A 27,666-nucleotide genomic window follows, 5' to 3' on the forward strand; every position below is an offset into this window, starting at 1 on the left:
ATCCTGCTACTTTACCAAATTCATTGAATAGTTCTAGTAGTTTTCTGGTAGAGTCTTTAGGATTTTCTATGTATAGTATCATCTTATCTGCAAACAGTGACAGCTTTACTTCTTCTTTTCCAGTTTGGATTCCTTTTATTTCTTTTTCTTCTCTGATTGCTGTGGCTAAAACTTCCAAAACTATGTTGAATAATAGTGGTGAGAGCAGGCAGCCTTGTCTTGTTCCTGATCTTAGTGGATATGGTTTCAGTTTTTTACCATTGAGAACGATGTTGGCTGTGGGTTTGTCATATATGACCTTTATTATGTTGAGGTAAGTTCCCTCTGTGCCTACTTTCTGGAGGATTTTTATCATAAATGGGTGTTGAATTTTGTCAAAATCTTTTTCTGCATATTGAGATGATCATATAGTTTTTCTCCTTCACTTTGTTAACATGGTTTATCACATTGATTGATTTGTGTATATTGAAGAATCCTTGCATCTCTGGGATAATCCCACTTGGTCATGGTGTATGATCCTTTTAATGTGTTGTTGGATTCTGTTTGTGAGTATTTTGTTGAGGATTTTTACATCTATATTCATCAGTGATATTGGTCTGTAATTTTCTTTTTTTGTAGTATATTTGTCTGGTTTTGGTATCCAGGTGATGGTGGCCTCATAGAATGAGTTTTGGAGTGTTCCTCCCTCTGCTATATTTTGGAAGAGTTTGAGAAGATAGGTGTTAGCTGTTCTCTAAATGTTTGATAGAATTCGCCTGTGAATCCATTTGGTCCTGGTCTTTTGTTTGTTGGAAGATTCTTAATCAGTATCAATTTCAGTGCTTGTGATTGGTCTGTTTATATTTTCTATTTCTTCCTGGTTCAGTCTCGGAAGGTTGTGCTTTTCTAAGAATTTGTCCATTTCTTCCAGGTTGTCCATTTGATTGGCATAGAGTTGCTTGTAGTAATCTGTACTAGAGCCTGCTTGTGCACAGGCTTCTTGGTGGCTGCAGCAGCAGCCTTAGCGTTTCATGCCCGTCTCTGGTGTCCACACTGATAGCCGTGGCTCGCGCCCGTCTCTGGAGCTCATTTAGGTGGTGCTCTGAATCCCCTCTCCTCAAGCACCCCAAAACAATGGTCTCTTGCCTCTTAGGCAGCTCCAGATTTTTTCCCGGACTCCCTCGTGGCTAGCTGTGGCGCACTAGCCCCCTTCAGGCTATGTTCACACAGCCAACCCTAGTCCTCTTCCTGGGATCTGACCTCTGAAGCCGGAGCCTCAGCTCCCAGCCCCCACCCCCCTAGCGGGTGAGCAGACAAGCCTCTCAGGCTGGTGAGTGCTGGTTGGCACCGATCCTCTGTGTGGGAATCTCTCCGCTTTGCCCTCTACACCCCCGTTGCTGAGATCTCCTCTGTGGCTCCAAAGCTACCCCCTTCCGCCACCCACAGTCTCCGCCCGTGAAGGGGCTTCCTAGTGTGTGGAAACCTTTCCTCCTTCACGGCTCCCTCCCACTGGTGCTGGTCCCGTCCCTATACTTTTGTCTCTGTTTATTCTTTTTTCTTTTGCTCTACCCATGTACGTGGGGGGTTTCTTCCCTTTTGGGAGGTCTGAGGTCTTCTGCCAGCGTTCAGTAGGTGTTCTGTAGGAGTTGTTCCATGTAGTTGTAGATGTATTTCTGATGTATTTGTGGGGAGGGAGGTGATCTCTACATCTTACTCCTCTGCCGTCTTGAAGGCCTTCCCCACAAACTACTTTTGACACGTTCATTCAGTCACAGCACTGTCTTCATACACTGCACAAACCTTTTTTTTGTGTTTTGATTGTGTTTTTACCTTTCTTGAAATAATAAAGCATGATATGCCGAAAATGTTGCTTTTTTTCTTCCAACTTCAGTATTAAAATGGCTACACAAAAATTCACCAATTTTGATGTCTTTTTGTAAATGCATGCTGATATGACAGCTGTCACATACAGTCTAACAAAATTGCTTTGAATGAAGTTAGAGACAACTAAATGCTACTAGAGCCATCTTATTGAAGAAACAGAATGAACCTTTTGGCCAACACAATATATGGGTAAATCTTCAAAAAGGAAGATACACCTATATAAAATAATAATGAAAATGAAGATGATGTTTTGTGAGGTTCTAGAAAAGAAGTAAAATTCTGACCAACAATAGCAGGTGAGTTGGGAAGGGGTAATAGAGTTATTGCATTCTAAGGTTATTGTATTATTTGAGAGGAGAATAAAGATATGAATTATGCGTAACCTTTACCAAGGAAAGTATGTGTGTTAAAATTTCTAGGGTAACTTCTGAAGAATAGCGATAGAGGTTGTCAATTCCAAACTGGTTGTGGAGGGAAAAAAAAAAAGACAAAAACAAACCAAACAACAACAAAAAACTCAATCTAAAAGAAGGTAAGACAGGACAAAAAGAAGTATAGAATATGGAACCAATAGAAATCACAAAATAAGAGGTAGATAGTTATCCATGTATTTCAGTAATTACTAGGGAAAGAAAAAATATTTAAATGACCTAGTTGACAGAAAAAGATTTTCAGACTAGAGTACTGTGTTTTGTTAAAGTAATGTCCATGGTGTTTTTGTTTTTTATCAAACCAACACAGAATGGTTTGAAGTGGAAAATAAGTTCTCCTGGCTGCAAGTCTTTATTCCCTTTCACAGAAGTAACTACTGTTTTTTCCATTTCCTTCCAGACATTTTCTATATATTGTTCTCCAGACTTCTTTTTTTGTCCTCTCACTTTACAACTGTTTGAACATTTTCCATGTTAACATATATTGCTGTTATTTGTTCTTGTTAATAGCTGCAGAGTATTTTGTTGTACAGAGGTAACATTCATTTAATCCCTTATCGATGTACATTTAGGTTATTTCCACATTTTTTTGCTGTTGGAATCAGTGTTGCAGTGAACATCTTTGTATGTATTGTTGGGTATATAAGTTTGATTAATAGTGCCAAATGGCTTCCAAAAGCATGATCAGTTTTTCATTTTCACAAGCAGATTTGAAAATGTTTCTTAATACTGTCTCCAAAATATATATTACTGGGAATTGTAAAACTTCTGCAAAACTGATGGGATTAAAAAATAGCTTTAATTTGTGTTTCTTTAATTTGAGAATAAGCATCCTTTATAAGTTTATTGGCATTTATATTTCCTTTACTATGAAATACCCATCCATCCTCTTTTCTTAGCCTGCTTTTGAAGGTGTGTATGAGAGTGGGGTTATTTGTGAAATACTTTTTGAAAGATGATTTTGAAATTCCAAGATTCTTCATTTCAGGATAATTTTTTATTATTTTTATGGAGTGCTTAGAAGTGTCTGATGGAGAATACTAGTACTAGAAATTAGTTTGTGCAGTCCAAAGGATTCCTTTCAAAGACTTATAGCCAAGTTCAGAGATCCGGAATATGACATTGGTATCAGTTGTTATGTTTGGTTCTTCTTGGGCTAACATCCATAAAATGGATGTCCAGAAAGTCTACTCTACCTTTGACTATATTCCATAGAAATCAGCAGTTCTTTCTGGATTTAATCCCTTTCTTGCTCTGATTTTGTTTATTTTTTAGTCCATGCTGTGTTGGCATTCTAATCATAGGCCACATCTCAGTAAGGTAGTTGTTCCTCTTTTGCTGGAAAGGAGGACATAGTAGTAAGTACTTTGCCAGGGTCCTGGGAGTTATTCAGCCTCCTCCCAGATACTTGCTTTCCAGTTGCCAGGATCCTTTTCTTTTTTTTTTCAATTGGTTGCAGTTGGAAAGTCAGCTGGGGTTATGATGTGGCAACTCCAGAGATCACTTTCTGATTTTGGTTTAGGTTTCATAATGATGCCGTTTCCCTTTATGTCTTGGGCCAGGCATTCCAGAAATTAGGATTGTCCTTGCTGCACACTGCCCTGTTGTTTGAAGCACTAAGTGACTCTTCCACACTATGGCTCATTCTTTAAGCCCTTTAAATTGATCTAGGTCAGCAGCTATTTATGTAGTTATAGATATTGGTTTAATTGATTAACCTCAGTATTAAAGTCATGATCTACTACCATATTGTTTCAGGGAGGGATATGATGAATCGTATGGCTGCCTTTCATTTTGCCACAAGCAGATTTTTAATACCTAGGACCCTTTTTGTTGTTGTTGTTAAAATCTGAGAGGCATATTGCTTTTAGTCATTTCCCAAGTACTATTTTTTAGGACCCATTTGATTACCAAAACCCTTAAGAGGATATTGAATCCAAGTGTAATCCAAAGGACCCTTATTATACACGAGGGGAGCAACCAGCTTACTTCAGTTCATTCCCAGAGTGTGAACACTTAAGCCCTTTATGTCAACTTGCCAATAGTATCAAAAGGCCCTACAGTTCCAGTCTCTTACCTTCCAAGACTTCTACTCTTTCCTTATTATGTCTTTATAAATGTCTTAAGTGTGGCATTATTAGAGTCTATCTTAACGCTATTTTGGTGGACTGATTGTAGCAGAAGCAACTGGTAGCTAAGTAAACGCTGGCATTGGCTAATTGTATCCAGAGCTAAGAAACTGAAAGCAAAGACCAGACTCCAGAGTGACCCCAGATACTAAGGCCATATCTTATAGAGTAGCATGTTTTGGGGAATGGGCTTCCTACTTCAGTTAAAAATTGTAGTTGAGGGTTGCCGTGTGCTGCTAGACAGGAGATGGCTTAGGAACAAGGGACAGCGGTGGAGTTTGTCCACCTTTAAAACTTGGTCTTCAGACTCTTGTAGTGCTTGTTACCTTTATTATTAGCAAATCTGTCTCTGAGTGTTAGCCTTGAAACACTATGGTGAAGGCTGGGATCACTGAATGTGCCAAACTTAAACCCTAATACAGTGTTTTTTTCAAAAAAATTTAAAACATAAATCCCTGTGTCAGTACCATCTAGAGGGACTTCCCTGGCGGTCCAATGGTTAAGACTCTGCACTCCCAACGCAGGGGGCCCAGCTAAGATCGCTGGTCAGGGAACTAGATCCCACGTGCTGCAACTAAGAATCCCGAATGTGGTGATGAAGATCCTGCATGCCACAACTAAGACCCGGCACAGCCAAATATAATAAACAAACAAACAAACCATATAGGACTCTATAACTAATGCTGCACTTTTCAGTTCTTTTTTACGGCTGCCTCTCAGAGCTCAAGCCAGTCTTAAAAGCACTGAAAATCTGGACTGGTTCCACTATACCATCTCAAACACAGAGCTACTGTCTCTCTTTCTTCCCTATGGATCACCTTTCTGGCTGAAGTGGGGGACACTTGTTTTTTTCTTAGGACTATCAGGTTGAGTTCCCTAACACACAACTGCCCTTATCAGAGAAGAAGGGCAAAAACACCCACACATTCTGTCTCTGGTGGATTTTTCCCTTCCTATATAAGGACATACTCATCAGCCAGGTTTTTAGTAGGACATTTCTAGGAACCTTAGCCACAGTCATTCATGGACTCTTATTCTAATATTCTACTTTTAATGTGATTCTCCTGTAACTAACAACTGACTCAGTTTTCCATGCTTCAGGTTTTCAAGACACCAAGTGTGATTGGCTCATCCCATTTTTTAACATCACTTGTCCCACCTCAGTGCATTCAGCAAGTAGAAAACCACAAGGCACACACAGTAGGTCCTGTTGCATGGAGGTGGATTCTCTTAGGAGGGCTGTGGTCAGGCTGGCAGTGGTTAGTCCTTTAGAAAAAAGTGCCATTAGCACAAGTGGGAAAGTCCAAAGAGAAAATTGGTGTCTGAGAGAAGATTTGGAACCCTCAGGCATATTAAATTCAAGGTGCTAGCAAGGCATTCAGGTGAAAATAACAGGTACATAGTCAAAACTGCAGGTATGGGGCTCTGTTCCTCAACTACTCTAGTTGACTGCTGGGGTATGAAGAATGAAACTTCTCTTTTTTGAGAAAATAGCTTCTCAAAACCCATTTATGCATGAACAACAGAGCTGGAACCTACAGGCCTGAGGCCTCTGAACTTAGTGGATTTTATGCTGTATCTCAGTGAAAGGTAACAGTGATCTGGTATCACCCAATCAGAAGAATGAAATAAATCCAAATTTCAAGTAATTTTGATGAGGCTGATGTAAGCCATCAAAGAATAGCTATATCTGTGATAAATAACTATTTAGCTTACTTGCCTTTCAGGATGAACTACAAAATATTATCTTTACGTAAAACTGCTTCATGGTGCAGTTTCGGTTCATAGAAGATTCTGCCCACTTTGCATTGAAGCTTAAGCCAATACTGTGAAATAGATATTTGAATAACATACTCAAAACTGAAGTTTATTCACTAAGTTACGTATATTAAAGAAGGCACAGTCCCCAAACATCTGAGTTATTAATGACCTGTTCTTGTGAATTCTAGCTTCTAGCTACAGTCATAGAAAGCTGTCGCTCAGTCTCACCAAGACTCTGTCTTTCCTGGCAGAAACCTCACACAGCTACTACTGGGAGCACAGTTGTGGTGTGGAACACAGCTGATTTTCCTGAAGAATTAGTGTCTGTTCCTCGTAGTTTTAATTCAGCCATATTATTGACTTTTACAGGTCGGTTTAAGAATTTAGACATCATTAAGAAGTTAGGCACCATTTGTGAAGTTACTCCTGTGAGAAAATATATTCTAAATCCTAGACTTAACTGAAGAATTGTTCAGCATAGCTCAGATATAAGACTTCTGTGCACATTTAAAAGTGATTAGGTAGGGAATTCCCTGGCAGTCCAGTGGTTAGGACTATGTGCTTCCATTGCAGGGGGCACAGGTTTTTTTTTTTTTAATTAATTAATTTATTTATTTATTTTTGGCTGCGTTGGGCCTTCACTGCTGCAAGCTTTTTACTGTAATCTTCAGGAGTTATCCTGTACTTCTGCCTCAGTTGATAATGGGGAACATGAAATTATCATCTATTCTGGATTATCTTCGTTGATCCCCTTCTACTGGCAAATTATTTTTGAATTATTTTTAGCTGCATTGGATCTTCGTTGCTGCATGCGGGCTTTCTCTAGTTGCGGCGAGTGAGGCGACTCTTCATTGCAGTGCGCGGGCTTCTCATTGTGGTGGCTTCTTTTGTTGCGAGTGCGGGCTCTAGGCGTGTGGGCTCAGTATTTGTGGCATGAGGGCTCAGTAGTTGTGGCTCGCGGGCTCTAGAGCACAGGCTCAGTAGTTGTGGCACACAGGCTTAGTTGCTCCGTGGCAAGTGGGATCTTCCCAGACCAGGGCTCGAACCCCTGTCCCCTGCATTGACAGGTGGATTCTTAACCACTGTGCCACCAGGGAAGTCCCTATTGGCAGATTATTAAGAAATTATTTTCTTCCTCACTTTTTAGGAACTCTGTTTGGTGCTTGCTGAAATAAAATGTTGCCACTGTGCACTTAGGTTTAAGGCATATGTAACCATTCATGTAATACAGGTTTTCCCATTTTTACAAATAAAAGCTAAATTTTCTTTAAAGATTTTTACTCAGATTTTTATTGTTAGAAAATTGTACCCTTATTTGATTTATCTAGTTCTTTAAAATTGGTAACACTAAATTATTTAACTGAATTATCAATTAATGTTAACTTGAAGGGACTGTTGAAAAGAGTGCCATAATGATTATAAATAAATTTGGTGTATCATACCTAAATTAAATATATGTATAAACCACATCAGTAATGACTGGTTTTTTTTAAAGGTATTTTATGGCATAGAAAAATATTTAAAGCTTTGTTTTAGCTCTGAATTGAAAGTTGTAATATAAGGGGAAATTCTCTGATTTGTGTGAGAATTTTATTTGTTTATCTAAGGCCTAATTTCTAAGTTTTTCCTTCTTGGCCTTGTATGTTATTCTAAGATGACTTTAAGTTAGAATCTGGACACCACTGGTTTTAAACGTGATGTTGTTTTACAAAAGACCATTACAAAACACTATCTAATAAAAAATATCTTATGGTGATGTCCTAAAAAGGAACACTTTTGTTTGTATCTTTCTTGCCTCCAACATATAATAATATTGCTGTTGCATTTATTCTGTGTCAAATATTGTATTAAATGCACTACATACTCTTTCTCACAGCGTTCCCAGCGGAGGGACTTGCATAAACAGAAGCTTAGGGGCATGAGAATCTATTACAAAAATGCCCAGCTGGGTTTCCCTGGTGGCGCAGTGGTTGAGAGTCCACCTGCCAATGCAGGGGACACGAGTTTGTGCCCCGGTCCGGGAGGATCCCACATGCCGCGGAGCGGCTGGGCCCGTGAGCCATGGCCACTGGGCCTGCGCGTCCGGAGCCTGTGCTCCGCGGCGGGAGAGGGCACAACAGTGAGAGGCCCGCGTACCGCAAAAAACAAAAAAAAAACAAAAAAAAAATGGCCAGCAACTGGTATTACCAAAATGTAGGGAATGTTTCTGGAAAGTGGTAGATAAGGAAGCCAAATAGGTGGAATGAATTCAGATGATACTTTAATGGATTCAGCTGTGATTCAGAAGAGTTAGATTGCCCAAGGTTACATTGCCAGTGAATGGTTGAATTGGCACTTGAATCCAGGTGTGTCTAACCCAGACCTCGAGCTCTTCTTCATTATATTGCATTTACATAATACAAATGCAATCATTTTATCAACTTCTAAACTCCTTTTACTGGAGTAAAACACTGTTTCTATGCAAAATGAAGTTCGGTGATGACAATGTCATTCTAGGCAGTATTCCCATATTAACCATAAAATTCCCATAAATAACGAATATTTTATTAGAATATAACTTTTTCTAGTTAAACAACCCAAATAGGTTTTTGGTAGACAATTGGAAAATACAACTCAAAAAAGAAGAAAGCAGAGTTACTTTAAATTTTAATACCCAGACATAAACATTGTGTATGTTTTTGAGACAGTTTTTTCTGTATACATATGTACTTATATATGTAATATCCCTTCTTCACTTAATATATCAGGAACATGTTTTCATATCAAAACATGTTTTAACTGTGTTGTAATATCTGTGACTGTACCATAAGTTATTTTACCATGCTTTCATTATTAAGTAACACTGTAGAGAATATCATCTCTGCATATCTCAAGAAAATAAATTTTGAAGTGAAATTATGAGTTCTAGGATTTTATACATTTTTAAGGCTTCTGGCTTTATAGAAAGAATGTACCAGTGTACATTCCCATTAAAGTATTAAGAATGTCTAATTCCTCATCTCTGATACTTACTGTAAAGTTTTCCTTCTTATAGATAGAGACACAAAATGTAACATGGTGACCAAGTTATTATCATTTTGTTTTTCAGGAGATGATTTTTCTTTGATTCAACAAGAGATATTTATGGTTAAAGAATGTAAGCATTGCAACATTGTTGCCTACTTCGGGAGCTATCTCAGGTAAAAAACACAAAAGCATCTACTCTGTCTTTGTATTTCATATTTCTTTGCTCACACACCCCCTCCCTTTCATGTAAGTGCTATTTTGTATATAAATTTTAAAGATTATTTGTCTGAAGTTCTAAAATTTCTCAGGTCTTCTTATTGTCTACTCTTTTATATTAATAATGACAGTTTCATTTATGCATTTATACCTTATCTGGCAACCTTAATGAAATACTATGAATGATTACAAGTAAGTGTTTTAGCTTATAAAACTGAGCACATTCTAAACCATTTAAGGTGGGAACAAAGCTGAAATTAATATGCTTTTCTGTATCCTGAAGGGCAATTTCCTGTTGCAGTCTATCCTAAACCTGCAATGTATCCTAAACCTCCAGTGTATCCTAAACATTTGTGTGCTAAAGAGTGACAGCCTTCAAAATATGTCAGTTGTTGAGAATTACTAATTAATATAATTTTCTTTCTCTTTCATGTTAGTCGGGAAAAACTATGGATTTGTATGGAATACTGTGGTGGTGGATCACTTCAAGATATTTACCATGGTACTGTTAATTTGACTCCACATTTTAAAACTTTGACTTTAATGACTGTTATTTAACATTTCTAGTTAACAAGGGATACTAACAGGTAGATTTACTGTTCTTCTGTCCTACTCCTGGAGTATTGCGTAAAAGAAACCTATATTTTGTATTTTGTTGGTTATTCAGTTAAATTGCTGGAGCCTGAACTGAGAAATCGGAGAGTACTTGAACAATCCAGATTTAACTTTTCAGACGTAGTCTCTGGGAAGTCTTATGTAGTCTCTAGGGAAGTATTTTATCTACAAACAAAGCTGCCTAAACTTCCTTGTAAATTAGAATTGAAATGTAAAGGGTGACTCTCACATAAAGCGAATTACCTGTCTATCTTAATAATAACTTAAGCTGCTAACTAGGAAAACAGTTTAGTTGTTGCTATAATATTTTTGTATTAAAAATATATAATTTTAAGAATTTGGAGTATTTTATTTAGCATTATGTTAATTTAGACAACTTTCTGAATTGAACTTTCCCTTATAATACTATATTAGAATGACTATTCTCTTTTATTTTACCCCTGTTGTTGATTTTTAAAAATTATTGGTAGAAAACAGCTCTGTGCCACTTGGTTTAAAATTCTTTTCTGTGGGACTTCCCTGGTAGTCCAGTGAGTAAGACTCCATGCTCCCAGTGCAGGGGGCCCGGGTTCGATCCCTGGTTGTGGAACTAGATCCCGTATGCATGCCGAGACTAAGAAGCCCACAAGCTGCAACTAAGAAGTCCACGTGCCGCAACTAAAACAAACAAAAGATCTCGCATGCTGCAGCTAAATATAACATGTGCCACAACTGAGACCTGATGCAGCCTAAATAAATAAATATTAAAAAAAAATTATTTTGTATGATTTTATGAAGAATTATCTTTTATATGAAGAATTTTTATCTAATATCAATATTTATAATTTTTATCCACACTTTCACAGAATGAGAACTCAAGGATATGGATTAATAAAACTATGCAGTGGGCATTTTTTATTTTTTACTACTTACCCTTTTAAATTGAAAGAATTATTTTGAGACATTAATTCTATTTCTTTATGAAATTTCTGCTTTCCATTATTAATCCTGCTATTTATTGAATTAAACTGAATCTAAAAAGTATTCATCCCTGTAAATATACTAGATAGCGTAGTAATCAAGAATAACTACACCTATAATAACTGTTAATAAAGTGGTTTCAAAACCCTTCTATTACTCCTATTTTATCAAGTTACTGTGAATCAAAATTTTATGTTCCTGAGTAGGTGTAGGGAACCAGTGATTAAAATATGTAGTAAAATATTTTCTTAAGTAAAGATTACATGTAAGTGTATCTGATTTTGATTTCACTGTCAGCAAATACCACCCCGGATTTCAAATATTCTTTCATGATATTGGAAGGCATATTTCAAAAGCCCCTAGTTGGGTACTTGCAGAAGGATTTTATATTTCATAGGGAGAGATTTGGTTTTCAGAAGTGACCTAATGGCTTTTTGGATACTTAGGTAAGGTATTGGATCAAGCTCCTTGTTTCGATAGATATAGTAAAGAATTATGCTAAGGAAATGATATCTTGACTTTTAAAAAAATAAATGATGCCTTCTAGTATATTTCAACAGTCGATCCCTGTATGGTCCTCTAACTTGTGTATGTAACTGTAATTAATTATATATGTTTTTCTCATTTGGGGGCTTTATTGTTTAAAATATTGTTCAGGATTGAGATCATGTCCATTGATTTGTATAGAACATCCTGTGATGTCCAGTACTGTGCTTTGCACATTATGGGTGCTTAATATTTTCACTGTCCAAAGTTGTTATGGAACAAATCTTCCATTTTTTTTTTAACATCTTTACTGGAGTATAATTGCTTTACGAAGTTGTGTTAGTTTCTGCTGTATAACAGAGTGAATCAGCTATATGTATACATATATCCCCATATCTCCTCCCTCTTGTGTCTCCCTCCCACCCTGCCTATCCCACCGCTCTAGGTGGTCACAAAGCACCGAGCTGACCTCCCTGTGCTATGCGGCTGCTTCCCACTAGCTATCTGTTTTACATTTGGTAGTGTATGTATGTCCATGCCACTCTCTCACTTCGTCCCAGCATACCCTTCCCCCTCCCTGTGTCCTCAAGTCCATTCTCTACATCTGCCTCTTTATTCCTGTCCTGCCCCTAGGTTCTTCAGAACCATTTTTTTTTATTCCATATATATGTGTTAGCATACGATATTTGTTTTTCTCTTTCTGACTTACTTCACTCTGTATTACAGTCTCTAGGTCCATCCACATCACTACAAATAACTCAATTTCGTTTCTTTCTATGGCTGAGTAATATTCCATTGTATATATATGCCACATCTTCTTTATCCATTCAGCTGTCGCTGGACACATAGGTTGCTTCCATGTCCTGGCTATTGTAAAGAGAGCTGCAATGAACATTGTGGTACATGACTCTTTTTGAATTATGGTTTTCTCAGGGTATGTGCCCAGTAGTGGGATATCTGTGTTGTATGGTAGTTCTATTTTTAGTTTTCTGAGGAACCTCCATATTGTTCTCCATAGTGGCTCTGTGGATTTACATTCCCACCAACAGTGCAAGAGGTTCCCTTTTCTCCACACCCTCTCCAGCATTTATTGTTTGTAGATTTTTTGATGATGGCCATTCTGACTGGTGTGAGGTGATACCTCATGGTAGCTTTAAATCTTCCATTTTTAAAGTACATTTAAAAATTTTCAACTTTACTTTTTTTTTGTTTCCTGATTATAAGAATAATATATGCTCATGAGGAGAAGTCACCCAATGATTTATACAGAAGTTTTATAATTGTTTCACATTTTTAAAATGTTTTTAATCTGTTGTATTGAAATGTGTAACGATGTGGTCTCTCTTTTTCTTTCTAGTTACAGGACCATTATCAGAATTGCAAATAGCCTATGTATGCAGAGAAACTTTACAGGTACTATGTTTGCTTATGTAGATAGAAATGCAGTTCTAGTTTCACAGTTGAAAACAGTAAAATGGTGATCTGCCCAAAAGATAAAGAGTAAACCAAATGTTTCTGTTAACCTCTGGTAATTCTGTAAGCCTAGTCATTTCTTTTGTGAATGAGTCTCAGAAATTCATTTAAGTTGATGCTGGTATACACAATGGTGATGTTTGGTTCTGCTTTGTAGTGCTTAGCCCTCAATTGCTGCAAAGCTGAGGAAAGCCATAGGTGTGAATTGTTTTTCATGAATGAATCACCAGACCTCTCAATTATAACACCTTGTCTAAGCTTTCCCTTCAAGTTTTATGGCAGTAAAAGGAATCCTTTTGCAAAAGACATGAGTTCTTTTACCATTTCTCCCAAAATGAGAGTAAAGTTGCATAACAATAACCCAGAATGTTATCTGGAAATCTTTGTTCTGTGTAATATTAATAAGTGCTATCGTTATCAGATCCTTTTTAGAAGCTTCTAAACATCGTATTAAGTTGAGATTTCTTTACTTCCTTATTTCACATCCTGTGAGAGCTTTTAGTATGTTAAAGTAGGTTATGAATCTTCAATAGGTATATAGAGTATGCAGCATTTCTTCCAATTTATTTTGTTAGTTCCTTGAAAGATTAGTGGTTGAAAAAATTAGCAGTTAATAATTTTGTTCATATACTTTAAGGCATTTAATTTAAGAAGCAAGATTAAGTAGTAGGGACTGTGTTTTTTATTTTGGCAATTCACAACTGATACTTGTTAATTGATGCTTCTATCTCTATATTTCCTAGATTGTGTAATTTGTTTAGAAGTGAAATTGATGTTCTGTATGTTATTCTTCCATATATTAGAAATTGGGAATTTGACCTGATTTAAGGGAAAGTTCTAGTCATTTCCAAAAGAGTTGGTTTCCACATGCTTTAAAATTTTATTGTTAGATATATGAAAGTAAACATATAAATAAATAATTTATATTTCTGTAATATTTACATAACAAAGAAATCTGCTTTTTTATATCCATATAAAATAGAAACCTAATCATGCACTCAGAGCAGAAAATTGTTGACAGATTAGTGTTCTTTATGTTTTAATTTCCAAAGATCACTGCCTCTTTAAGTAATGGACAGAGTACTGGATGGAGGTAGAAAACAAAACAAAAACTTGTGTTTGCAGTCTGGCCCTGGTATATGACCATGATCTCTCATCTATGGTTGTAGTTCCCCAAGTGTAAAATGAGGCTCTAGAAGGGATGACCTCCAAGATATTAGTTCCAATTTAAAAATTCTCTTATGCTGACAGAGTTCCACATCTAATGTCTGTCAACGGTGAATGGATAAAGAGGCATGGTTTATAAATACAGTGGAGTATTATTCAGCCACAAAAAAAGAAATCCTGTCATTTGTTACAACACAGATGAACCTGGAGGACATTATGCTAAGTGAAATGAGCCAGGCACAGAAAAACAAATATTTGTATGTAGAATCTCAGTTATATGTAGAATCTAAAAAAGTTGAACTCACAGAACAAAATCCTCAACTTCCACCTTAAGAAACTAGAAAAAGGTGATCAAACTAAAGCCAAAGTAAGCAGAGGACGGAAATAATAAAGATCACGGTGGAAATCCGTGAAATAGAAAGCAGAATAATACAAGAAAGATCAATGAAACCAAAATCTCATTCTTTAAGAAAATCAATAAAATTGATAAACCAGATTATTAGGAAAAATAAGAAGAGAAGATGCAAGGTACCAATATTTTGAATGAATGGAGGGACATTATGACAGAATCTACAAATATTAAAAGGATGACAAGGATATTCAGTAGCCAAGGAGTATTATGAACAACTTTATAGCAAAAAAGCCTGCAGTTTAGATGAAATGGAAATAGTGTCCTTGAAAGGCACAAACTATCATAGCTCAATTAGAAATCATCTGGATAGTCCTCCATCTATTCCCACAAAGAACAGTCCAAGCCAGATGATGTCATGGATAAATTCTACCAAACATTTAAGGAAGAAATAATGCCAATTCAACACAAACTCTTCTAGAAAATTGAAGAGTAGAGAATACCTCCCAGATCATCTTATGGGTCAGCATTGATCTGAAACCAAAATCAGACTTCACAAAAGAACAAAACTGTGAACTAATATCCTTCATGAACGTTTAATAGGTACAAAAATTGAAAAGGAAAATAAAAGGTTAGCAAAGGTAGTCCAACAATATTTAAAAAGGTAATACATCATAAGTGAGTTTTATCCTAGAAGGCAGTGTTGATTTAACATTCAAAAATCATTTCAAGTAATTGATTATATTAGCAAACAAAAAGAGAAGCAAAACCATGTGATCATCTAAGTAGACATACAGAAACGCATTTAGCTAAATCCAAGATTTATTTCTGATAAAAATTCTTAGCATACTGAGAAAAGAAAGGAACTAATGCAGCCTGCTAAAGAGCACCTGTGGCAAACTTATGACTAAATCATATTTAACGGTAAAAGACTAGATTCTTTCCCACAAAGGTCAGTCAAACAAAGCAAAGATATCTGCTTTCACCACTTCTTTTTAACATAGTACTAGGAGGTTTAGCCAGGACAAAAAGCAAAAGCAATGAAATAAAAGGCATCTAGACTAGAAACTAAGAATTAAAACTGTCTTTATTCACAGATCACATAACCATCTTTGTAGAAAATGGAATAGAATCCACAAAGTATCTACTAAAACTAGTGAGTGAGACTAGGAAGTTTGCAAGATTCAAGATCAATATACAAAATCAATTGGATTTCCATACACTAGCAACAATCAGAAATTAAAATAAAAAGTACAATTTATAATAACAAAAATGACATTCTTAGGGATATATATGACAAAGATGCATAAATAACTATATACTAAAAACTATAAAACTGCTTAGAGAAATTAAAGAAGACCTAAGTAAACTGAGAGCTTTGCTATCTGTAGTATTCCTATATTCATGGATCAGAAAGTTCAGTAAAGATATCAGTTCTCCCCAAATTGACGTATAGATTCAACGCAGTTCCAGTCAGAATCAAAGGAAGCTTTTTTTTTTCCTTCTAGAAATTGACAAGCTGATTCTAAAATTCCTACAGAAACCCAAAGGAACTGGAATAGTCAGACAATTGTGAAAAAGAACAAAAAAATTTGAGGGCCAACAGGAGCAATTTCAAGACTTATAAAACTACACTAACAAAGCATAGTAGTAAGCATTGGCATAAGGGTGGATAAGTAGTTCAGTGGAACAGAATAGAAAGACCAGAAGTAATTCCATGCATATATGGCTACTGATTTTTGACAAAGGAGAAAGGATAGGTTTTTCAATAAATGGTTCTGGAATAATTGAACTTATTATTATAACTTCAGACACGTTAACTTTGAACCATATACAGACACATGAACTTTGAACCACGTTTCATACCATGTGTAAAAATTAACTCAATACTAATCACTTAGATCTAAATGTAAAACCTCAAACTAGAACTTCTAGAAGAAAACATAGAAAATTTTGCAATCTTGAGTTAATAAAAGCCTTTTCGGACATAACATAAAAAGCATGATCCATAAAAGAAAAACTTGGCAAATTTGACTTTGTCAAAATTTAAAACTTCTGCTTTTCAAGACACACTGTTAAGAGAATAAAAAGACAAGCTACAGGCCAGAGGAAGATATTTGCAAAGTATAAATCTGATTAAGGACTTGTATCCAGAGTATATAAAGAACTCTCAAAACTCAATAATAGGAAAACAACCACCAAATAAACAAATGGACAAAAGATTTAAACATGCTTCATCAAAGAAGCTGTATAGATGGCAAATAAGGACATGGAAAAGATGCTCAATATCATTAGTTATTAGAAAAGTGTGAATTAAAACTACAGTAAGATACTACTACACACCAGTTAGAATGGCTAAAATTAAAAAGACTGACCTTTGGAAGGTTGGTGAGAATGTGGATTAACTGGAACTCTCGTACACTGCTAGGTTCAGTGTAAAACGGTACAGCTGCTTTGGAAGACAGTTTGGCAGTTGCCTAAAAGTTTAAACTTGTACCACCATCTGATCCAGCCATTATACTCCTAGGTATTTACCCAAGAGGGAAAAATCATACAAATACTTGACATAAATCTTCAAAGCAGGTTTATATATAATAGCCAAAAGCTGGAAACAACCCAGCAACCCAAATGTCTATCAACAGATGAATAAATAAACAAATTCTGTAATATCTGTACAGTGGAATGCTACTCAGTAATAAAAAAGAATGAAATATTGATAACACATTAACAGGGAATGTCAGATTAATTATTGTGAATGAAAGAAGCCAGATAAAAAAGAATATACTGTATGATTCCATTTACATAAAACTCTAGAAAATTTTGGAAGTATTTATAGCAACGAAGTATATCAGTGTTTATGTGTGGGAGGAACTTTTGGGAATGATAAATATGTTAATTTGGTGACGGGTGTTATAGTAAAATATTTCTGATTTTTATCAGAAAATGAATTCAGAAGTCTTAAAATACAGTAAACATTGATTAATAAGAAGAAACACATCTAGGTTTTTTCCCCTCGAATAAAGGACATTCTAGTTTTTCTTATTCAATAAGATCTTTAAGTAGAAATTTAGATGTGAAGTTTGTAGTTTTGCTAATGCATACATTTTTTTTTTAAACTTCAGGGTCTTGCCTATTTGCATACTAAAGGCAAAATGCATAGAGATATCAAGGTAAGTTTATTTAACTCAATTTAAACTCAATATGTTTAAGACTCAAAGGCATAGAGAACAGAGCTGTGGTTGCCTAGGGGGAGGGGGGTGGGGGAGGGGAGGACTGAGTTTGGGATTAGCAGGTGCAAACTATTGTATATAGGATGGATAAACAAAGTTCTATATAGCACAGGGAACTATATTCAATATCCTAAGATAAGCCATAATGGAAAAGAATATTAAAAAAAAGAATGTCTCTGTGTATAACTGAGTCACTCTGCTGTACAGCAGGGATTAGCACAACACTGTAAATCAACTACACTTCAATAAAAGAATAATAATAAAAATAAATTCAATATGTTTAAATTGATAATTTTATTGAAAGGAATTTTATGATGCTAATTTAATGGTATTTGTATTTTTGTTTTAGGGTGCAAATATTTTATTGACAGATCATGGTGATGTAAAATTAGGTATGTTATTTCAAATTCCTAAAATTTTTTTTCAAAAAATTTTAGTATAATTTTAAATAAGAATAACATTATACAAATTTAATATTCACATGAAGAGCCACAATAATGTTCATCTTTTGACCCAGTAATTTTACTTTATTCAGTTTAAGGAAGTTAATCCTAAAGATAAAAAATCCATATTTGCTAAAGTATTAATCATAACATTATTTATAATAGGGAAAAAATGGAAACATAGGTCTAGCAGTAGAAAAACTTTTAAACTGTGATAAATCAACTTATGGAACATTATTCAGTCATCAAAATTAATAGTTAAGAAGAATAAGAGTAAAATCCCCTAATGTGTTAAGTGACAAAAATGAACTATGTGAGTCTTTAGTTTTTTATAACCATGTTTAACAGCAATAAAAGAAGTTTATACATAGAAAAAGGAACTTTTAAAAATAGCACAAAATTCTAACCTGGTTGTGTTAGAATAAAAGCAATCCAGGTGGATTTTTTTTTTTCCAACTTAACTCAAGGTACTTGTAATGGAAATTTTTTTATTATCTGTGTTCTTAATAAAGTATGTTTTCATTCTAATAAAGTACCAATAAGTTATTTTCTTTTAATGATTATGTTTTGAACTAAGCAAGAAGAGATTTAGGTATTCAATATGTATACATTTCTTTAGCATTACTATCTGAATTATTAATAATGGCATCCCTGAGTGTAAAATATAGAAATGGTGGTGGTTTTATTGAAAACCAAAATTTTCTGTTTTGTTTTTTTCCCCACCAGCTGACTTTGGTGTGGCTGCAAAAATTACAGCTACCATTGCCAAGAGAAAATCTTTCATTGGCACCCCTTATTGGTAAGATATTATTATAATTGAATTTTGTGCATTTTTATTTCTTCAAGGTTAGTGATCAGCATTGTTGCTTAGTAATAAAATTCATGCTTGACTGGAGTCTGGACACTTGCGTGCTCCTTGACACTATCATAGGTCTGATTGGGTTAGGGAATTTTGATACACATTTCCATTGTCCAGCTTTCCCTGTGTTAAAGTGCTAATAATTCCTACTGTCCCTCAGATGCTGTGTTGAGAGGACTCATAGGTAGGAGATTTTCAAAAGAAAATTGTATTACAATCTTTTGTCATTTTATTACCCTTTCTTTGGTATTGCTTGTATTTTAATCTAGGACTTCACTTTCTTGTTAAAACTCATGCATCCTACACTACCATTAGTCCTCACCAGCCACCCTACTTCTAATGCATCCTACCAATTACTAACAAAATAATCTTTCTAAAACACTGCTTTCATTAATGAAGTTAGATAATTGAAATATAATAAAAAGCCTAGTAATAAACCTTAATGTGTAAAATACTGAGTCTTATAAAAAGTGACATTTAAAGTTTATGTGAAAGATTGGATTCTTTAATATACAGTGCTTGGATAATTTATTATTTGGAAAGAATTTTAGAGTAGCTCCATACTTCATACCTAACGCCAAAATAAATTGTAGATGGAACCTCAAAGAGTTATTGATCAGAGATGATATTTATACTAGATTTGATGTGTTCAGTCTTTTTATCTCATTAGCAAATTTTTATATAAAGGTTTTTTGTTTTTTGGGGGGGCTGCGTTGGGTCTTTTATGCAGCACGTGGGCTTTCTCTAGTTGTGGCGAGCGGGGGCTACTCATTGCAGTGCGTGGGCTTCTCATTGCTGTGGCTTCTCTTGTTGCGGAGCACAGGCTCTAGGCACACGCGCTTCAGTAGTTGTAGCATGCAGGCTCAGTAGTTGTGGCTCGTGGGCTCTAGAGCACAGGCTCAGTAGTTGTGGCGCACACACTCAGTTGCTTTGCGGCATGTGGGATCTTCCCGGACCAGGGCTCGCACCCGTGTCCCCTGCATTGGCAGGCAGACTCTTAACCACTGCACCATCAGGGAAGCCCTATATAAAGTTTTAAAACTCACATTGCTAATACTTTTTCTTTAAAAATAAAATTCACAAGTTATACAATAAAAATCCTCACTTCGAGTTTCAAAAGTTGTGTATGGAAATAGTTAAATATAAAGATGAAACCAAAAGAACTATCAGTGACTGACTGCTTCAAGAGTTGAGTAAGCCTTTCTTGGCATAAAAGTATAAAACATTGCTAGATTTGTTTGATAGATTTAACTACATGAAAATTTAAGGCTTCTCTATGTCTACCAGCTTAAACAAAAGTAAAAGGCAAGTAACAAATCAAGAAAGAAAATATAACAAATTAGATTTTAATATCGTTAATATGTAAGTTCTTAACAATTCAATAAAAAGAATGTTTCTGCTAATTAGAAGCAGTTATTAAAATATATGAGATCTCAAAAAAATATATATGAGATCTCATAAAATATGAAAATTGTTTCCCCCAGTGATGACCCAAACTGTACATTAAATAAACAATGATATTCTTTTCTATCAAATTAAAAAATATTTGGAATCATGGGTAATACCTATGACTATCAATAAATATTTGACAGTGAAAGTGGAAGTTAGTAGAACAGTTTTGAAGGATAATTTGGCAGTAATGTTTTTCAAAAACCTTAAGCAATGTTTATGTTCTTTAGTCTCAATTCTGCTTGTTGTAATTTATCAGAGAGCCATGAATTGATATATGAAAAGCTTTATCACATTTCTTTAATAATGAAAAATTGAGAGAAAGTATGCATATGTAACAGGAATTATAAGGAAATTATGTACAGTCATTCAAGTCAATGGGATAAGTTGCTGATATTAAAAATCATGTTGTAAAAGATGAATGGTCAGTGCATGACTGTTGACAACAGTCCTGGTCAATTTGGCGCTCAGTTAGCCACCACTGATTCTAGTGGGCACAGGAGATGAAATCTGTATGTTTTCTCTGGATGCCAGCTCAACTTCCTTACTCTGTAATCATCTTGTTCCATGGTGATCATTTTCTTCTCTTTAATCCTATACCCATTATTATGTTATGTAGTACTTGCATGTAGCATTTTTGGTATAGGTGTTTTATATCCTTAACCACACTTAAGTTGAGAGACATTGTGTTATATAAGTTTGTGTAACCTAAGTGCACATAAAAACAACTTCTACCTTGTTGATATTCAACATAAATAAAAAATAATTTAAAAATTATAAACATTCAAAAAATAAACGAGTATTTCCCCTGAGCAATATCACCTATGCTTTTATAACTTCAGATGCCATCATTATACACCATTGACTCCCAAATAGGTAACTCGAATTCAGCTACTCAGTTGACCTTCAGTCTTATATATACTCAACAGTTGTTTGATAATAGCACTACTTCAGTATCCACAAGCATTTTATACTCAAATCAATCTCTTCAGTCAGCCCCTTTCATTCTATGCCCCCTGCCACTGCCTTTGAAAAGTCCTTTATTTTTCCCTTGTGTTTTTCAGATAGTCTTCTAACTCATCTACCTGATTCTGGTTTCACCTCTTCTCATACTATCCTTCATGTTGCCATAAGTTTTATATCATAATTAAATCTTTCATTTTTTACAGTAAAGTCTAAACTTCCTTATATAATCATTCATTATCTAGCCTCTGTCTCTGAGGTTTATTTTCCAAATACGTTCTAGACCCTCTCAAACTGTGATGAATGACCTTGTTTTATTTTTTTTCATTTTCTGTCCATCACAGACTAATACATTTATAAAATAAACTACTAAAAAAATGATCATTTATCTGGATGAGAATACCTGATCTCAGTTTCTGCACTTATTACAGACTGATAACAAGCTGTTTATGGCCCTATACCTGTCTGTAGATCATATATTGAGTAGCACTGTCTTATCACCTTTCCAGGTGTTCCGTGCTCTCCTGTCTCCCTGCATTTGTACTTGTTTCCTCTGACTAAAATGTCCCCTTAGCTCCCTGCTAATTCATTCTATAAATCTCTCCTCCTTTGGGAGCTTTTCTCTGACCTTCACAGAGATTTAGGTGTTCTTTTTCTTTTCCCATGTTATAAAACAAGATTCACAAGACAGAAACTAAAGTAAGACAACACAGTTTTTCCTCAGAGCAACAGTATTCAGAGAAGGTTCAAGATTTTTAAATAATAAGTTTTAAAAGACTGTGTGTATCTGTGTATATATGTGGTCTTATATTAAGTCTTTTCTAGTAAAGTTTCTTTTTTCCTAGTAAATGCCTCTCAGCCTCTTTCCCTCCAAGAAGTCTAGTGAATATAACAAAGAACAGATTTCATATCATTTTTTAAAAATAAAAATGTTATATTAATTGATTCCTTCTAGGATGGCCCCAGAAGTTGCAGCAGTAGAAAAGAATGGTGGCTACAACCAACTCTGTGATATCTGGGCAGTAGGAATAACAGCAATTGAACTTGGAGAACTTCAGCCACCTATGTTTGATCTTCATCCCATGAGGTGTTCTCAGTATTTACAATTATGCAGTTACTAGTAAGGGCTTCAGGGAGAGTGAAATACTCATAACTTGGGTATTCCAAGCTCATTTTAAAGTATGATGAAATAGTGAAAGTGTTCTGAGGGACTTAGGGATAATCTCATCTAAAACCTGATCTCTCTTGTATTGCTACTTCTAAGACAACATAGAGTGAATCATCTATACTGTCTGAAGCGTAAAACAAATTTCCTTTAAAAATCATACTAGGATACAGCAGTTATCATTAAAAAAGTCTTTTTAAGCCTTTGTTTATTTGTCTATTAATTAAAAATGGGCTTTTTTGTCCTAAGTGGATCTATAAACAGATGATAGAATGCAAATGAAATTTTTTTTCTATTCTCATTTGATTTTGTTTCTTTTTACTTTGTTAGGGATAAGGAGCAGGTAGATGCTTAGTATAATCATTTATATTTTAGAGTATATTATCTCAGAAAAAAATATTTGAGAGACTGTGAAGGGGTTTTTAATATTTTGAAGGAAAAAATAAATTGGGCTAAAATTTAAACTTTTAATGTAAATAGTATAAAGTTAAAAAGAAAATCAACAAAATACAGTATTCTCCTAACATATGTTAGACAGCAGGTTACTATATATTACGTAGATAACTCATTCAAAGACTCTTAAGAGCAAAAGATAAATTGTTTATGAGCAAGTACCAGATACTAAAGAAACATGGAAAACTAACCTCACAAGTACCTAAAGATATATAAGTTAAACGATATCTGCTTTTAGCTGAAATGCTGTTAAGTACAGGCCTTTAGGAAAATAATTTAGATGTTATTTGTTATGGGCAATAAAAATGTTGCACTGATTCCACTATTGGGAAAGTTATACTTAGGAAATAATTCAAGAAAAGAAAAAGCTAATAATTATTCAGTTAGGGATTACAGGGAAAAATCTAAATGTCCATTTGTTGGTGAATTGTTAAGCAAATTATTTAGCAGTTAAGGGCAGCTAATATATATATAAACCAAAGCAACATGGAAAATTGATTATTAGTGAAAAAAGCAGAACAGAATATTGCCTATTATAATTATAATAAGTTAGTAATTGGTTAATATTTAGATAAAGATGAAAAGAAAAGCAGAACATTTTAAATAATGTCTTAAGGTGGGAGGAATCAGACTTTTTTTCTTTTAAGGTTTTCCTTTATATATGAATCATTTAATTTTTAAAAAGAGAAAATATCTTTGGTATTTAAAAAAAAGGCTAAGGAGTTTACTTGGAAATATGGGGTTTTGTAGGAAATACTGAAATAAAACTTCCTTCTTAAATCCATCCATCTAGCCCCATAGTCCATTAAAAAAATTGGTCAAAGGTAAGTTCATCGAGAAGGAAAGTCCTCTTGTAGGTTGATTTCTGTATCATTCATAACAAGAGAATGTGGAAAATTATTGTCCAAAAGGGGAAAGACTAGGAAATGGGTATAATTTGCCTATTCACCCAAAATAATTGTAGAGGCTAATCTTTGGTTAAACATACAACCTAATGTTAGAGTAGCATATCATCTCTGTGTGTTACAGAATGATACACAATTATATAGACTTGTGCTTAAGATATAACACTAGTTATATATGTAATGGTATGGTAATAAAAACCTTCTCAAACATTTGGTGCTTCGCCATGTGAATAAGAGCTTGTTGGAAACTTAAAGATCCTTTCTGTAACCAGGAGAAATTTTTCATAGGGTATCCAAAATATAAAATATTAATTTCCATATTCTATTCCAGTTATCATGAGTACCTACATATGTAGTAATCTTGCATAAGTTCATTATAGAATATGATTCTGATTATTAAATGTAATAATTAAAGTGTTTTGTATTGCTCTTTAACTGAAATTTTTATTCCAGGGCCCTCTTCTTAATGTCAAAAAGTAATTTTCAGCCTCCGAAACTAAAGGACAAAACAAAATGGTGAGTTATAGAATATATAGAGATTTATAGCATTTTATGGCTGAAAGGGACAAAGGTTCAATTCCCTTATTTTATTTTATTTATTTATTTATTTTTGCGGTACGCGGGCCTCCCACTGTTGTGGCCCCTCCCGCTGCGGAGCACAGGCTCTGGACGCGCAGGCTCAGCAGCCATGGCTCACGGGCCCAGCCCCTCCGCAGCATGTGGGATCTTCCCAGACCGGGGCACGAACCCGTGTCCCCTGCATTGGCAGGCGGACTCTCAACCACTGCACCACCAGGGAAGCCCTCCCTTATTTTAAAAGTGGTGAAACTGAAACCCAGAGGCATTAAACAGTTTCCCTGAAGTTACACATCTAATTTACTTGCAGAGCTATTGCAAGGATCTAAGTTTATTTTCTGGTCAGTGTTCCTTTATAATGTACTTCTCTCATAAAACTCTGAGCATTTTATTAGTTTTTGGCAGCTTGAATAGGAGGTGTGGTGAGGAAGTGATTTGAAATGAATATATTAAGATTTTGGAGATTCATATTTTGCCCTGTATTCCTTTACTCCCATTAATTACATGTTGACTTCCATGAGAAGTAATAGGAGAAGGTTTCCCAGATACAGTGACATTTAAGATCAATCCCTACTGGCTTTTCTCTACTTCTTTCCCTAACATTCAAAAGGTTATTACTTATTTGCATCCTAATCTTTTGTTTCTCGTACAAAGTAAAGCAGTTTGCCTATTATAGGTCCGTAAAAGACGTCTTCAGTTAAATGGGAAAAACTGAAAATTGTTTTTCTGGTAATGTCTTTCCATACATTTAATAAAAGAAACCGTGGAAATAAAAGTTTCCAAATTCTTAAATTCAGTAATTCTTCATCTAGATTACATGGATCTCTTGGGAGATCTTGGGAAATACATGAGCCCCCAGAATTCTTTATGTATATTCATTTTTTCTGGGGAGACAGTCCATATCTTATTACCAATTCTAAGAGGCCTGTCCCCAGTACAAGTTCTAAACCACTTTTTTATGTTTATTAGCCTGTCTGTATGTACATAGTATTATTTAGGAGCCAGGCCATTTCTGGGGATAATGCCAGGAATGAAAGGCAGATCACACTGTAGAAGTAAAGGAGTTTATATCCTTCTGCTAGCTGTATTCCTTTGTATTGACGTGGGTTTCTTCCTATTCGTTATTAGCCTAAGTTCCTAAACAACTGGAACTGGAGGACTTTGTGGCAGGAATGACTGAATATTCATTCAGGAATGAATGACTGTTAGCTAAAACAGCTGCGTTCGTAGTCAGATTCCAGAACAGTCATTACGATTGGAGTACCTTTGCCAGTCTCAGGTGCCTTCTCAGTCCGTGATATGTGTGCCACAAGCTACCAGACGTGATGTAGTGATTTGATTTCTCTGAAGAGAACTGCTGTGTCATTGCTGTCATTGGTAATGATTAAGGTTATTCTCTTTGGTTCTTGCCCAGTCCCTCCTCCAGTGGAATCTCGGCAGTACCTCTCTTTGCTTTTAGTTCATAATCAAAATATGATTTCCTTAATTAATTAATTTTTTGGCCGCTCAGCTTGCGGGATCTTTGTTTCCCGACCAGGGATCAAACCCAGGCCCACGGCAGTGAAAGCGCCAAGTCCTAACCACTGGACCGCCAGGGAATTCCCAGATTCCTTTAATTTATATCTTCTTCCTTTCCCCATTTCATCAATACAGGTAGCAGGAAAACTCATCTGTTTACAAAGATCGCTCCCTCTTCTTTGACCATGTTCCTGAGAAATTCAGTGACTTTTTAAGGGTTTAAACAGTCTCTTACATTACTCACCCTACCTCATGCCACCCAACAGTTTGGATATAACAAAACATTTACATACTGTATAAATTAGGCAATGAGAAAAGGTCATTTTGACTCCTAAGTCGTAGCTAGAACACAAGGTTATAAACCTTATAGATGGCACACCTACCCATTTCTAGTTTTTAGTGTATGTTTTAGAGATTATATATCAGTGTTCTGTTAACTTATTGCATTTTACTTAAGAGATGAAGCTGGTATATTCTCCAAGGAATATACTGAGCTTTGGGTTTAGTTTTTTGGCTTATATAGAGCTAAGAGGCCAAAGAAAAAAAATCATGTGTTTCAGTCTTTCTAACTGCTTGTAAGTTAATTTTATTTAGTAACACCAAAGAACTAATATTAGTGAAATATTTTTGTACGTGTCTCTTTTTATTTGAAGGTCATCAACATTCCATAATTTTGTCAAAATAGCACTAACCAAAAACCCCAAAAAAAGACCAACCGCTGAAAGACTTCTGACTGTAAGTCATTGAATTTATAGGAGTATTTTCTGTAGTCATGCAGTAATTAGACATATCACTGGAACAATAGTATTTAGATTTTTAATATAAAAATGTTAGTGATCTCTTACAGCAGGGGTCAGCAAACATTCTGTAATGAGCCAAATAGTATCTATTTTAGGCTTTGTGGGCTATACAGTCTCTGCTGCATCTCCTCAGTTTTGCCGTGGTAGCACAAAAGCATCCATAGACAGTATACATGAAAGGTATGGCTTTAACACCCAATAAAACTTTATTTACAGAAGGAGGCAGTGCACCAGATTTTGCCCATGGACGGTAGTTTGCCAACCCCTGCCTTGGAGAAAACTCTTAAAAATGTTGCTTTCATCTAAAATTAATTGCTTTAACCACATAGCACAGGGAGATCAGCTCGGTGCTTTGTGTCCACATAGAGGGGTGGGATAGGGAGGGTGGGAGGGAGATGCAAGAGGGAGGAGATATGGGAATATATGTATATGTATAGCAGAATCACTTTGTTGTACAGCAGAATCTAACACACCATTGTAAAACAATTTAATCAAGATGTTTAAAAAATAAATACATAAAATTAATTGCTTTTCTTGGCTTCTTATGTAAATTTATAGAATGCCCTTATGTGTGCATGTCTTTATAAAATACTTTTATATTAGAAAAAGTTGATGATTATAACAATCTAAGAAAACTTTATTTAAATATTATAAAATTTAATTATGTATCTTACTACATTAACATAATTTTATTGAATTAAATATATGCAAATATAGATTTTTTTTCTTATTGTGATATGGACTGTACCTCAGTATTCATTTGCATATTATTATAATGACATGCGTTAAAAATGTCATTGTTATAGCCAAGGTTGTAATTTGACAACCTAACATGGATTGGTTAACTTT

The 27,666-nt window shown here is 35.1% G+C and overlaps 1 protein-coding gene across 1 annotated transcript in view; it reads left to right on the forward strand.

The window, feature by feature from the left end:
* Positions 1 to 27,666, forward strand: part of MAP4K5 (mitogen-activated protein kinase kinase kinase kinase 5) — a 136,408-nt gene that overhangs the window by 46,340 nt on the left and 62,402 nt on the right. The window contains exons 4-12 of the mRNA XM_060142785.1: positions 9,273 to 9,363; positions 9,844 to 9,908; positions 12,825 to 12,880; positions 17,579 to 17,626; positions 18,036 to 18,078; positions 18,856 to 18,928; positions 22,356 to 22,487; positions 24,377 to 24,439; positions 26,671 to 26,752. Of these exons, the coding sequence (XP_059998768.1) occupies positions 9,273 to 9,363; positions 9,844 to 9,908; positions 12,825 to 12,880; positions 17,579 to 17,626; positions 18,036 to 18,078; positions 18,856 to 18,928; positions 22,356 to 22,487; positions 24,377 to 24,439; positions 26,671 to 26,752 (653 nt within the window). The remainder of the gene's footprint in view (positions 1 to 9,272; positions 9,364 to 9,843; positions 9,909 to 12,824; positions 12,881 to 17,578; positions 17,627 to 18,035; positions 18,079 to 18,855; positions 18,929 to 22,355; positions 22,488 to 24,376; positions 24,440 to 26,670; positions 26,753 to 27,666) is intronic.

Source organism: Lagenorhynchus albirostris, chromosome 1 (assembly GCF_949774975.1).
Source record: "Lagenorhynchus albirostris chromosome 1, mLagAlb1.1, whole genome shotgun sequence".
NCBI lineage: Eukaryota > Metazoa > Chordata > Mammalia > Artiodactyla > Delphinidae > Lagenorhynchus > Lagenorhynchus albirostris.